This window comes from Balaenoptera musculus, chromosome 3 (genome assembly GCF_009873245.2).
Source record: "Balaenoptera musculus isolate JJ_BM4_2016_0621 chromosome 3, mBalMus1.pri.v3, whole genome shotgun sequence".
In the NCBI taxonomy this organism is placed as follows: domain Eukaryota; kingdom Metazoa; phylum Chordata; class Mammalia; order Artiodactyla; family Balaenopteridae; genus Balaenoptera; species Balaenoptera musculus.
The window spans coordinates 133,411,283-133,427,053 of NC_045787.1; the positions used below are offsets into that span (position 1 = coordinate 133,411,283).

General features: G+C 39.7%; 1 protein-coding gene across 1 annotated transcript in view; it reads right to left on the reverse strand.

Moving 5' to 3' along the window:
• Positions 1–15,771, reverse strand: part of EBF1 (EBF transcription factor 1) — a 392,957-nt gene that overhangs the window by 127,738 nt on the left and 249,448 nt on the right. Inside the window, 1 exon segment of the mRNA XM_036848092.1 lies at positions 13,792–13,873. Within this exon segment, the coding sequence (XP_036703987.1) occupies positions 13,792–13,873 (82 nt within the window).

The following is a 15,771-nucleotide window of genomic DNA, read 5'->3' on the forward strand; positions in this document are numbered from 1 at the left end:
GAGGTGCTGACACATTCATGCAGGCAAGGGGACAGATGGACCTGCCAAATCTTCCACCTTCCCAAATTGTGTCAACAAAACCCAGCTTGAATTTGAGACAGATAAACATGGAAAATGATTTTACACTTGGACTCGACCACCCCTTCCCTTTCAACCTCCTTCCTTACTCCCCTGACCCAGGGTAAGATGAGGAACAGGTATATTTAGAATCTTATGGTATCTGTTATAATTAAAACTTTACTCTCTAGAATTGTACTAATACAGTAGTCACACATGTGGCTGTTTAAATTTAAATTAAGTAAAATTTAAAATTCCATTTTTCCCAAGTTTCCATAGCCACATTTCAAGTGGTCAGTAACCACATGTGGCTGGAGGCTACTATAATAGACGGCAGTTATAGAACATTGCAGAATATTCTACTGGACAGTGCTGCTATAGAATGGTTTTGAAATAAATTGTTCCAACTTATTCATGAGGATGCCCAATTTATTTCTCCTGAAATAAGTATTAAGCCAGGTGGACATGTTTAGGGTTGTATACATATATATTTTTATCCCTGTAGTTTTTGGAAGTAAATTTCTGTTTGGGGGAGGGGCATGGCTTTTTAGTATAGCAATCCAGAGATGTGCTGATGAATACCCAGTGTGTTCCATGGTATCTTCTGTTTGCATCCAACCCTCCAGGTGAGGGGATAAAAAGGGCGAAGGGAAGTCCACAGGTACCCACAGACTTTGGAGATTTTACAATGAAGTTTCTGACTTCTTGGCTCGTATCAGTGGTTCAGAAATTTGCTCTGTTATATCCTGGATCTAAATTCCCTGGAGGTTATTATTTTTACTCTCTACCCCCATCTATTTAGAATTAGAAAGAATTCAACACAAAATTTATGACTTTTGACTTTCAATCTTTCCTAGCTGATGTGTCTTTGGTCAGGTAACTTAACCTCTCTAAGCACCAGTGTCCCTGACTCTCAAATGGAAATGATAATAGTACCTAACTCATAAGGTTACTGTGAGGCTTATATTATTTAAAGTGGTTAGCATGGTTCCCAGTTCTTATAGAGCAAATGTTAGCAGTGGTAGCATAGTTGTTGCTTTGTTGGTGATCTCGTCAAAAAGTTCAAGAGCCTATAAACTGTTATTTTAAATACAAGGCTACAGAAATTATTTCTTCTACATTCACTGCTTTATCAGTTTAACACTGAAATCTTACAAATTTAAAGACCTTCATGCTCATGATATATAATTATATAATTTAGACCTCTTGTGAACTGCAAGTTTCAATGGTTTATGTAATTTTGCTTCCTATAAACCATCTTCCTATTGGCCTTTTACATTCTAGGCTTGAAATGAAATAAAACCTTACAGCTTTGAAAACAGTCCATAAATTTTCTGCATCTTATCAATGCGGTCTAGTTTCCCCAGTACTTCATTTGAATGAGGGGTTCTCTGAGAGTTTTCTTATTGGTAATTATTTCCTTGCTATCATTCCTTAGGTTGTCCCTCTTCCCTTCCTATCAAGCCAGAGACCTTGTATGTCCCAACTGTATTATCTCAGATTCATGAAGCATGAGCAGATTTTCAAAAAGACACAAGCAGCTAAATTCAGTCATGAGTGGCAGATCACATTAACAAAAGTAGCAGCTCATGTGGAAGAAGGGGTTAGGACAGAAGCAACAAAAACAGTTGAAATCTGTATCTTTAAATATTTCTAGAACAAATACAGCACCGGGAGAAAACTGAATCATAAAAATATTTTCACTGTTTAAATTTAGAACATTTTGGTACACAGTACCTCTCTCTAAAATATAACCACTTTGGCAACTTAATTTTGAATAATGATTTAAAAATTATAAATCTTGGTTTTCAATGCTAATATATGATAATTCAGTGTAAGGAAATTAGTGCTAAAGTTGGTCTATTACATGGCTTCCTTACCTCGGGGTTTAGCTTATTCTATGTTTGCATTAATTCAAAGCCCTTAATAATGAGGCATGAAATGCATTGGCCAGAAGTACATGAAATAAAAAGGCATTAAGCAACATTCCATGGACTAATACTCGGCAATAAAAAGGAACAAGCTATTGATACATCTGGATGAATCTCCCGAGAATTATGTCAAGTGAAAAAGCCAATACCAAAAGGCTACATACTGCATATTATGGGCTGAATTTTGTCTCCCACAAAATTCATATGTTGAAGTCCTAATCCCAGAACCTCAGGATGTGACTGTATTTGGAGATAGGGCCTTTGAAGGGGTAATTAAGTTAAAATGAGGCTGTTCAGGTGGGACTTAATCTAATCTGATTGGTGTCCTTATAAGAAGAGGAAATTTGGGCACACAAGGTGTTCATGCAAAGAGGAAAGACCATGTGAGGACACAGTGAGAAGGTGGCCATCTGCAAGCCAAGGAGAGGCCTCAGAGGAAACCAAACCTGCTGACACCTTGAGCTGGGACTTCCAGCCTCTAGAACTTTGAGAAAATACATTCCTGTTTTTAAGCCACCTGGTCTGTGGTATTTTGTCACAGCAATCATAGCAAACTAGTACACTGCATGATTCTATTTATTTATTCTTGAAATAGCAAAAGTTTAGAAATGAAGAACAAAGTAGTGGTTGCCAGGGATTAGGGACAGAGGGAAGGTGGATGGGGCTACTATAGAAGGGCAACAGGAGGGATCCTTGTGTGGACAGAAATGTCCAATATCTTGACTGTGGTGATAGATACACAGACCTACACATGATAAAATTTTATAGCACTAAAAGCATACACACACAGATGAGTACAAGTAAAACTAGCGACATGTGAATAATATGGATGGATTGTATCAATGTTTATATCCTGTATGAATACTGTATAGTACAATGTAATATTGCTCAATAGTTTTGTAAAATATTACTATAAGGGTAGACTGAGTAAAGGATACACAGGATCCCTCTGCATAATTTTGAACAACTGCATGTGAATCTACAATTATATCCATAAAAAAAATTCAACTAAATAAAAGGCATCGGCAACCAGAATGTCCTTCAGTAGGTAAACGGATAAACAAACTGGTAATCCATAGAATGGAGGATGATGCAGCAAAAAAAAAGGAAATGAGCTTATACTACCCAAAGCAATCTACACACTCAATGCAATCCCTAATAAATTACCAATGGCATTTTGCACAGAACTAGAGCAAAAAATTTTACAATTTGTATGGAAACACAAAAGACCTCGAATAGCCAAAGCAACTTTGAGAAAGAAAAATGGAGCTGGAGGAATCAGGCTCCCTGACTTCAGACTATACTACAAAGCTACAGTAGTCAAGACAGTATGGTACTGGCACATAAACAGAAATATAGATCAATGCAACAGGATAGAAAGCCCAGAGATAAACCCACACACATATGGTCACCTTATCTTTGACAAAGGAGGCAAGAATATACAATGGAGAAAAGACAACCTCTTCAATAAGTGGTGCTGGGAAAACTGGACAGCTACATGTAAAAGAATGAAATTAGAACACTTCCTAACACCATACACAAAAATAAACTCAAAATGGATTAGAGACCTAAATGTAAGGCCAAACACTATAAAACTCTTAGAGGAAAACATAGGCAGAACACTCTATGACATAAATCACAGCAACATCCTTTTTTGACCCACCTCCTAGAGAAATGGAAATAAAAACAAAAATAAACAAGTGGGACCTAATGAAACTTCAAAGCTTATGCACAGCAAAGGAAACCGTAAACAAGACAAAAAGACAATTTATGGAATGGGAGAAAATATTTGCAAATGAAGCAACTGACAAAGGATTAATCTCCAAAATATATAAGCAGCTCATGCAGCTCAATATCAAAAAAACAAACAACCCAATCCAAAAATGGGCATTAGACCTAAATAGACACTTCTCCAAAGAAGACATACAGATTGCCGACAAACACATGAAAAGATGCTCAACATTACTAATCATTAGAGAAATGCAAATCAAAACTACAATGAGGTATCACCTCACACCACTCAGAATGGCCATCATCAAAATTCTAGAAACAATAAATGCTGGAGACGGTGTGGAGAAAAGGGAACCCTTTTGCACTGTTGGTGGAAATGTAAATTGATACAACCACTATGGAGAACAGTATTCAGATTCCTTAAAAAACTGAAAATAGAATTACCATATGACCCAGCAAATCCACTACTGGGCATATACCCTGAGAAAACCATAATTCAAAAAGATACATGTACCACAGTGTTCATCGCAGCACTATTTACAGTAGCCAGGATGTGGAAGCAACCTAAATGTCCGTCAACAGATGAATGGATAAAGAAGATATGGCACATATATATATAATGGAATATTACTCAGTCATAAAAAGGAACAAAATTGAGTTATTTGTAGTGAGGTGGATGGACCTAGAGTCTGTCATACAGAGTGAAGTAAGTCAGAAAGAGGAAAACAAATACCGTATATTAATGCATACATGTGGAATCTAGAAAAATGGTACTTATGGACCCAGTGGCAGGTCAGGAATAAAGATGCAGACATAGAGAATGGACTTGAGGACACGGGGTAGGAAGGGGAGGCGGGGACATAGTAAGAGTGTAGCACTGACATAAACATACTACCAAATGTAAAATAGATAGCTAGTGGGAAGCAGCCACACAGCACAGGGAGATCAGCTTGGTATTTTGTGATGACATAGAGGGGTGGGATAGGGAGGGTGGGAGGGAGGCTCAAGAGGGAGGGGATATGGGGATATGTGTATACATATAGCTGATTCACTTTGTTGTACAGCAGAAACTAACACAACATTGTAAATCAATTATACTCCAATAAAAATGTATAAAAAATAATAAAATTTAAAAAAAAGGAATGAGCTATCAAGGAACAAAAAGACACGAAGGAACCTTAAATGCAAATTGCTAAATGAAAATAGCCAACCTGTAAAGACTATATACTGTATGATTCCAACCATATGACATTTTGGAAAAGGGAAAACTATGGAGATAGTAAAAAGATCAGTGGTTGCCTGGAGTTTGGGAAGAGGGAGGGAGGGATGAATAGGTAGAGCACAGAGGATTTGGGGGGTGGGTGGGGAATGAAACCATTCTATATGATACTGTAATGGTAGATACATAACATCATGAGTTTGTATAAACCCAAAGAATGTACATCATAGTGAGTCCTAGTGTAAACTATGGATGTTAATTAACAATTAACAATATTGTGTATCAACATTGACACATCAATTGTAATACATGTATCACACTATTGCAAGGTGTTAATAATAAGGGAAACTGGGGAGGGGGTATTAAGGGAGTATTTGTGAACTCTCTGTACTTTCCCCTCATTTTTCTGTAAACCTAAAACTGCTCTACAAAATAAAGTCTACTGATCAAAATTCTACCCTCTACTTCACACAGCCCACATTCTACATCCAACCTGTCTATTGAACTACTCTTTATAGTCTCCTCCAACAAGTCACAAGGGACCCAAGAGATCAGCCAATCTAGTGGCTTCCAACGACAAGTTTTCAAATGTTGTACTGGGGACAACATTTCAGAGAGGGCATCCTAAATTCATCCATAGTAAGGATGCATACCAAAACATTCAGTAACCTTCCTTTATTGATATGGGATTATAACAGTTCTATGTGGAAACACGGTTATGTCATGCACATGAGAAGCTCTAAATTGGCAGTTTCACATGGCTTTGACTAATTTTAAAATAGAGATTGTGATTCTTACTCAATAAATGCAATTACATTGAAAAATATGTCACCACAAGACGTTTGTAGGATAAAAATCACAAAAGGAGTCCTTAGTAGTTATGATACTGCAAATTTGTCCAATGCCTCCTTTTACAGCTTGGAAAACTGAGGTCCAAGAGACTTAAAAACATCCTCAAGGCCATAAGACAAATTAAGAGCAGAGGCAAACCTGAAGGGAAACTTTAGACTCCAGGTCCACTTCTCTCCCCCACAACAGCTTCTGGCCTCTCAAGACAAGCTCCTGGCTTAGGCCCTCTCTCCCCTGCCTCTGGTCTCTTCCAGTACACTTTGCTGCATCTATCTGGCTGACCACACTTTAGGTATTATTTACATAAAAAAGGTCTGCTGCAGTTGGGTCTTCATTAACTCTGTCCTTTAAAATATCCTTGACTGATATGAAACGAGATATTCTCTGAAACCAGCCTGATTGTTAGTTTCTATCTGGTTGAAAGAGCCCAAATAACTCATTAAAAATTATGGAGGACGCATGAACCTACAGGATGTAACAGAGTGGAACTGCAGGAGTGAGGGAGCGAGTAGCTGAATTAAATCCGCCCTTTAAGGCTCAAGGCAAAAATCACTCTTCTTTTAACAGTAAGACAAGAACAGACACTTCTAAATCCTCAGATTCTTGTGCTAGACTAATTTGGACTATTGGAAACTAGACTCAGCTTCTGTCTCCTGAACTGTGACACACTGTAGATGTAAAAAGCTCATCATTGATCTGAACCTAGTTTCTCTCTCTGTGGATCAGGATACTTTTGATGACTCTTGATGGTGTCATTGGCATTTAACTGGTGCTCTCCATTTATGTGTTCCCATTGGCCATTTTAAGTAGCAGTAAGCCCAAACATACAGAACTGCCATGCGTGCTCTCTGCCGATGGGACCATGGCACACAGGTATGGAAACTGGGAGAAAGAAAGTAGCATATTAGTCATCAGCTCAGTTTCCAGGGTCAGACAGTGCTGAGTTTGAACCCCGACTCCATCATTTACTAGTCTGTAACCTTAGATAAGTCATTTAATCATAGGAATAAGTGCCAGGCATTATTCTATGTACTGGAGAAGCAGCAATGAACAAGACAAAGTATTCGCCCATCAAGAGCTTAGTTCCCATTGGGAATCAAAAAGCGTTTTCAGACAATAAATAAATAAGCAATGAAAGCAAATTTTGGAATGTGAAAAGTTCCAAGAAGAAAATAAAATGAGGAGAGGGGGCTGACGCCTAGGTGGGAGCTACTTTTGAGTGGATGATTAGGAAGGCCTCTCTAAGGAGGTGACATGTTAGCTGAAATCTGAGTAATAAGAAGTATCCAGCCATTCAATGATATGGTGGGAGAATTTCCAGGGGGATGGAATAGCAAGTGCAAAAATCCTGAGGCAGGAATGAGTTTAGTATATTTGGGGAAGAGAAATGATGGAAGAGAAAGGCAGCCAATGTACCCGTTTGGAGGAAAGTAAACAAGGGGAAAAGGGTAGAAAAATAAATAAAATTATACATGTAAAACACTTAGTACAGGGTCTCACACATAATAAGAGCTCTATAAGTTACAACCTAAAAAGTGGAAGAATATAAGAATACCTTCTGTTGGTAAGTCTCAGTAAGTATAGACATCCTCAGAACCAATATCCATTGGCAACACTGATCAAACCAAACACTTTTACATCTATCGTTTAATGTATTTTACAGTTTTTTCAATAGCAACTGTACTTAATGTAGGAATTTATTTCCTCCTAGTGAAGAGCTACCACTCATCAAATCCTGTTCATAAGGATTCCTTTTCAGTGATGCATATTTTCTGCCAAGGCCCAGCATAAGGCTCATGCCAAGATACATATTTGCCCAGCAAGCTGTAATGGTTTAATACATCAGGTTGAAAATCCACCATTTGTATTTACCACGTTATGTGAATTAATCCTGTATTCTGAAACTATCATTAGAGCTGCTTTCAGTATAATTAATCAGCATGGTGCATCTTGAAATTATTCTGTAGGAAGAGAGTGATGGCAGCTCGGGCCCCTAGCATTCGGTTGGTACAGAATTTAATTGCAAGATGTGCTGTTTGTCAAAACAATATAAGACAGGGGGTGGGGGAGAGTGGGAGAGAAATAAAAGGGATAACAATATTTCCTTCTTTATTTAAGCGCCTTTAAAAGCAGACCGAAACTGCAGGGGTTGGGCATATATTTTAAGAATCCTCTAATCATACACTGCAGGCTTCTGAATAAGTAACGAGGATTCCCCAAAATTTATAGAATTCACCCAAAAAAGGGGGGCAGAGAGTTGCCTTTTAATGTCATTTACCATGTCATCATTTTTGAAAGACCAGACATTTTTGGTGGGAATTTGGGAAGAATAACCTAGTCGTTTCTCCTATTTCCTACCCCCTCACTCCAAAAGACTCGTAAGTGAAAGAAGATTGTTCATCTCCTCAGATAAACGTGAGATAAACATGAATTGGGACCTTGCTGTTCTCTCTGCTCAGAAAATTCTTTTGGCTCTCCTCAGGATGAGTGATTCTTATCCATTACCTCTGAGCTTAAAAGTCCCCTCCTCAGAAGTTTTCCCTGGGCACCTGCTTTAAAGTAGGTTCCCATCCCTGATCCCACACTGGTATTCTCTCTCATAATATCCTGTTTCACTTCCTTTATAGCAATAATTAAAAATTTTAATGATGTGTAATTATTTGTACACAGCATAGCAGCTGATGGTAATCATTCCTTATATATCCATTTTCTCTTCTTCTTGGGTGGTACAACTAGAAACTCTCAGGTTTCTCTGTGGTTACACATGGCCATGTGACAGACTTCTAGCCAGTAGAACGTGGGCAGATTTGACGAGGATCACTTCGAAGACCAGGGTTTAAGAAGTCCACGTACCCCCTGCATGCACTCTTTACCCTTCAGCTGGATGGATGGAGACAACGAGATTCTAGGGAATGGTGGAGACACAGGTCCCCAAACTACTTCATGTATAAGATCTGCTCACCAACCAGGAATACCTGCCTTGTACCATTACGTTAGCAAGAAATAACCTTCTCTTGTACACGAGCCATTATGTATTCTTTGGCCTATTTTTTACAGCAGCTAGTGTTAACCTAACTAATAGACCCTGACTAGAATATAAGTTTCATTAGGGCAAACACTCGGTCTTTTTTGTTCATCATGGTACACTCACCACCTCCCATGTCAATAAATACTACTGAGTGCAGGCATGCAGGCAGGAACAAAGATATCTTACATTTATGTTCACATGTAGCTACAGAGCTAACATTTATACACAGAGAGAGATTTACATCCTATGGAAAACTTTGTTAAAGAGATAAGATGAACCTGGAAATTTACTTCCCAGTCTCCAGGTATTATGGTATCTACTGTGATGACAGCTTGTACCCAATTCTTGTTCCTCCCCTCAACACCCCACTCTGCCAGCCCCAACAAGGAAAGCTATTGATAAGGATTTAAATCTTAACCTTGAATTGTCTAGCTCCTGTCAGTTAAAAACCAGACCTGTGACATGGCTTTAACACAGTCCTTTGACATTAGCGTGTTTTTAGTGTCAAGATGAAGAAATGGGCTCATTTAGTCACAGTGAAATTCTCCCTGTCATGAGCTGTCTTCATTCACAGCTTTCCCTCCTTCTCTCTTCCTCCCCATGTCCCCACACCCGCCAGAACTGAATGAAGCCTGTATCCACTGTTGTATTTAAGCAAGTTTGTTACCCTAACCACAGCCTGGGGATTTCAAAAGAAAACATCCATTATAAAAAAAAAAAAAAAAAAGAAAAAAGATTGTACCAGATTCTCTACAAGGTTTATTCCATACTGCCTTAAAGTATGAACACAGCCGAGCTCTACAGAAAGTGATTAATTTCTTGAAAACGCTAAGGTCACACTAATTGACATGACCTGTGTAATTAAGCAGTCTCTGTTTACACACCAGAAGCTCAGTCGCTGTGAGTCTGAGTTTGCTTGACAGAATGTCTTTACATGTCAAGAGATCAACAACCTTTCTTATGTCCTCCTCAGTCACCTACACAGGCCCGTGATTGCTGTTCAGAGGAGACACGCTCTGGCATGGCTGCATGAAGATCAGGCTGGCCTGGTGAGCATACAAAACGGGGTGAGAGAAAAAGCGGCACCCACGACAGGTGGGGGGAGCCCACTGAATAGGCAGAAGAGTGCCTTCTCACTCAGATGTCTCCAGGCCTCGGGTTTTCAGTATAAAGGGGAAAAGTCACATCGAGATGAAAAGAGTAGAAAGGAGTTTTCTCCTGCCAAAATGACACTCTCTCACTCCCCCCAGCCCCTGCCCAGGGCAACAGTGACATCAAAATATTTGAAACCAGCTTCCCAATTAGCGTACTGTGAGAAAAATGATGGCAATCAATGCCTATTCATAGGAAAAGTTCCACCAATGTTTCTAGGACACACCTCTGTCAGCCAGGGTAGCTGCAGGGAAGACTAATCCTCCCCTTCTTGGTTTAGTTCTAACAGTTGGGAACTTCAGTGTGATTTCCGAACAGAGTTCTCTGAGCTGTCAGGGGCCACCGGACTCAGGCTTCATTTGGTGAGGGGTCTTTCTTGCCCTGGAGAACTGGCTAAAACCTCCATCGATTAGGTGAAGTGCAGGCAGTTTTCTGAGCAATAGCTTCTTTCTCTAAAGTTCATACGAATAAACACTGACCAACACTGTGGCTCTGATCAGAAACAGTGCTCAAGTTCTTCCCCTTCCACACAACTCCACGCACTGCTTGATGAGCTTTGCTGGCATCCCAGTGTCCTTCATGCAGACGGTATCCTTAGGTTCTATTCACAGCAAATAGCCCTTTTGAAAATGCTCCTCAGCTTTCCCAGGATTCTAACACATATTCACGGGTAGCCACTGGGGCTCTCAGATGTCGAGAAACCTCTTTACTGCTTCACTAAGTATTGCCTACAGGCTCTGGACAAGTTATTTACTGTCCCATGACACTAGAGAACATCTGAGTCAGACTGACTGGGTTGAATCACTGCTTCACTACTTAGTAGATGGGTGACTTTGGGCAAATTGCTTAACTTCTCTAGACTTCAGTTTCCTCATCTGTAAAATGGGAATAATCCCTATTTGCACATTCCTAAACCCTATTTGCATATATTGTGAAGATAAATGTGATAACTCATGTAAAATACTTAGCACAATACCTCTCACATAGTGAGTACCCAATAAATGTTAGCTTCATCATCATCATTACGGACAATGTCCATGGTCATACATCAAGGTACACACATGGACACATATAGTTATACATATGTCTACGGAACACCCTGAATGCAGACACAAATGTAAACAGTCATCTCTCCAGCACTTAAGGCAGTTAGGAATGAACCCAGGAAGGGAACACAGGAAGAGAAGCCAGCTTGCGGTGGAGGCTTACGCACAAAAAAAACGAGGCTGACAATGGGGTTTAGGGCTCATTGAGTTTAAGTTGCTGGATATTTCCAGGGAGAGTCAGAGGTCATCAGGTATAGGACTAAACCAGTGATTCCCAACCAGGGGCAATTCTGCACTCCCACCCCCACAAGGGGACATTTGTCAATGTCTGGAGACATTGTGGTCTGTCATGACTGCAGTGGGGGGATGGTCTCTCTACTGGTATCTAGTGGGTAGAGGCCAGTGACATCTACTAAACATCCTATGATAAACAGGACAAATCCACCCCCACCTCCAAACAAAGGATTATTCAGTCTAAAATGTCATTTGTGCCCAGGCTGAGAAACCCGATACTGAACTAATGACCCAGCTTTAGTTTATAGCAAATATTCTCTCCAAAAGCTTACATTTATATTTGATCATGTGTAAATTAGTTATGCTTACAAAATACTGTCTTTTGTGAAATCAGCAGAATCATCATTTTTACTCCATTTTACAGTTGAGGAAATTGAGGTTTTGCAGAAATCTAACTCATGCCTCCTTGACTCAATAGCCCTTATGCTAAACAAAGAATAACTATTTTGTCTGTAAAAATAAAGCTTTCTAGATACTCTCAAAAATAATAGACTGAGTTGGTTCTCATCTCATCCGAGAGCTACATTCCTATACTTCAAAGCTTTCAGACATTTCACTGGCAGGTCCTGTGAGGAAAAACACACAAGGCCCCAGAAGTCTTACACACATACTCTTTTAGATTCCTGGTGTCACCAAAGTCCATCTCTAACTCTTCTGCCCTGAGAAGCACAGCAAAGTTGATCCCAGTATTCATAAGGCATCACACATGTCTACTAGACACGTTTATTACACATCAATTGGTTCGTGCCTGGATATGCCTTGTTCTTAATCCAAGTTTGGTCAAAGGAGATCTATGGCCCATTTCAAGGCCAAGGTAAGTGACAACACAGTTTATACTGAAACCTAACCTCATGTTCCAAGACACTTAGCAACACATACTTAATAGCATCACATGTTTCACCAGCAAAGCTGACTCCAACTCAATGCAAAATGTCCTGGGTGGGAATGAAAGCACCCAAGTCTACCCACTTAGTCAGAAGCTCCCCAGGAGAAACATTTTCCAGGACACTAGGAATCTAGGGATTCTCCCCATTTATCTGTCAGGACAAAAGGTGGCAAGGCCAAATGATTTCCAGAACTGCTTCAGAATCTCAGGAGAGAATGTCTTCTTTCTAATGAATTTGTTCTTTCATGAGACTACTGAGTCTCACCTATTAAAAATAATCATCTTGTGGGAGGGAGGGAGACGCAAGAGGGAAGAGATATGGGGATATATGTATATATATAACTGATTCACTTTGTTATAAAGCAGAAGCTAACACACCATTGTAAAGCAGTTATACTCCAATAAAGATGTTAAAAATAATAATAATAAAAATTAAAATAAAAATAATCATCTTGGAGACTAAGAGATCTTGACATCCAAAAATCAGTGCCCAGAATCATCCCTTCCCTTTCTCCCATCAGAGAATATGCAGCTAAAATTTGTCAAGATCCTCTCAGAGATCATATATTTCAATCTACACTTAAAGTGGACTAACTATACCTAAGAACATACCTTAAACACCATGCTATTTTTCACTGACAGACCCCATGGGCATCCATAGATGAATCATTACTCTGGTGGAGAAACTAACATTGACCGTGCAAATAAGTTAGTCATAAAATTAGACGGAGAGCAACACAAGGGTCTAGAACCTTGCTACTCAAAGTGTGGTCCATGGCTTTGCCATCGCTTGGGAGCTTGTTAGAAAGGTAGAATTTCAGGCACATCTCAGACCTCAATTAGCATTTTAACAAGATCCCCAGAGGATTCTCAGCACTTTAGGGCTTGAGAAGCATGTATCTAGAACTTAGCAACCCTTCCTAAAACCCAACCACCATGTCTGTGTCTTGGAAGTTAACACATGTATTTTCACATCTTTTTTCCTTTAGTAAATGTATAATTATATGAAGTTGACATACCACTCATGCTTCAAATGGTGGCAGATATGACTGATGCTTGAAAACATTTACATGTTGCTGTACAAGGACATTTCTGAAACAGACTGAGTGTCACCCATACCGCCCTAGATATGCCCTGCTTCTTCAGGGGTCCATTTTTAATAGATAATTACTGACAACAATTTCCAAGATTGGAAAAGGAAAACAGAGAGAAAGGAAGGAGGAAGGTGACATCATTCCAAAACAGCACAAAGCTCCTATTTACCAGTTTTCTACCTGTAGAACTTTCGGCAAAGGATGCATCATTTTGTATGTACTTCACTTAACCTGCAGTGGTTTAAGCTTATGAGTCCATTTGGGAAGCCAAACTAGGCTCAAAGGGTACCATTGCTTCAACCAGTGAACGCAGGTGGCTCAGTCCTAATTCTTCTTTAATAAAAACAACAACTTCTAGAGTACAGAGACCTGGGGACCCAAAGTGTCACCTGCTCTGCACCTCTGGGAAAACAATGATACTGTTTCTTCTCCACCTAAGGCTTTTTTACCCTCTCCCGATACTCATGTCATTATTGAGGTATAAGAAAGACAAGACAGACCCACCTGGAATCTCCGCATGTCACGTGGGTTTCCTGCATTCTTTAGGCAATTTTGGTTACACTTGAGGAAAAATTTCAAGAAGAACCTGTGAAGAAACAAATTATCACGGTTAGCATTTCAGTCCTGACACAGAAGGGAAAAAAGTAGTAAGTCACTTCTGGGTCATGCATTCTATTCTCTGCACGTTTCCTGAAATATTCAGAATGATGTTAGAGCCAGTATTTTGTTTAAAGCTTTAGCCTTTGTTTTGCATCCAAGCTGGACCTTCTTTATGAAGAGAATGCTCTCCGTGCTGCCAACAGATGTCACAAAAGAATTAAGCCCCCAAGGAAGTATGTTCACTCATAAAGAGGGTAAGTCTTCCCCATAATTTAAGGCAGGGTCCAATTGGAGATAATTGCCTGAGAATTACTCATAGTCTCCAACAACAACATGTAATTTAAGCCCCGTAAATTCACAGATGATGAACCGGCAAGATACACGCTAGATGAATGTAAGGAGATGGTAAACACTTTTTATCTTAGCATCTCCAAATAAAATATTCTAATTAGGAGTACTTATGAGAAGTAGGTAAGATTCACATACTGACTGAAGTCCTTTGGCTTCTTGAACATATCCCATATGTTTTCCTTACATGCATGCTATAGACAAAAGCTATTTGTGATGGAAGGAGGAACGTCCTGCCTCACTGCCACCTTGATCTCTGAATTGATTCTAGAGTGAGATCTATGGGTTTTACTGGCTAGGGTGACCAAAGGTCCAAATTTGCCAAGAATAATTCTAGTTTACACCAGTTGTATTAGTGTAAGTATGAACAGTACCCACTTTAACTTTCAAAAGTGTCCTGGTCTGGGTGATAACTTAGATGAGTTATTTCTATATTTCTCAGCTGGCAGTTGTTAAAGTTCATCACAGAAAGGCAGCAAGGATCAAAAGTGTCCAGTTAGGGCATTCTTGTTGGCCACTTATAATTAAACCTCTCCACCTGCCTATGTTTGGGGAAAGAAGCATTTTAAAAGCTGCCGAAAGTTCTTCATTCCTTTTTACTTTTAGTGCTGTGAATTTCAGGCCCAAATATTTCCCCAAAATGTTACACTGCATTAAAATGTTGATTAGTTAAATTCCCATAGGAATTTTCTTGTCTTCACCTTTTCTCCACTTCAAGTCTACACTGGAGTAAAATCCCTACTTCAATACACATAATTTGTGAAGAACTATCACTCCAGGATGCCTCAGTCCGGTCTTAGCTCTGAGTACAAAGCCTATCAACCAAATAACACCTCTGTAATGACAGCATAGCACAAAGATGCACCAAATTCAGCCAATTTCTGAAAACCAAACTGAGAAATATCCCAGCAGAATCTCTCTCCTCCCTGGTCTCTTAGAATATGCCAAGAGGGAAGTATGGCGTGGGAATAACTCTTTGAAGAGAGACAATGACTTTGTCAACCCAAAAATAACATTTTAAAATGTAAACAATCTTCCTGAAATGGCTCTTTCAACATCATGCAACACTCAACTGCCCATCAGTAAAAGCTGGCTTCTGAACAATCCTTCATCCCTACTTCCAGGTTCTTTTCACAGAGGCCAAAGTTTATCAACATTTTGAACAAGACAAATGACTCATGGAACACTGCTGAAACCCAAATGTGTAAAATGAAATCCAGCTCAAAGGCAACACTGTCATTCCCTAGCCCAACTGGCCAGTGCTGACTCCTGACTTCAGTAGTAGTCTGGGCGAAAGGAAAGGGGTTTGAGAGAGTGGTCACAATCCTAGGTGCCTTTGCACTGTCCCTTTCCTCTGAACTCTCAGAGGCAAATGCTGGGTAGTCCTAGTGATCACACATTGCTGTCAGACTCTGTTTAATGTGGTGGAGGTTGGGACCGTGAGTCTGCCATCTTGCTGGGGTTCAAGCCTACATCCAAAGACACCTGAAATGTGAAAACTGGCTGCTTCTTCCAAGCATAGCTGGTTGGAAGGGA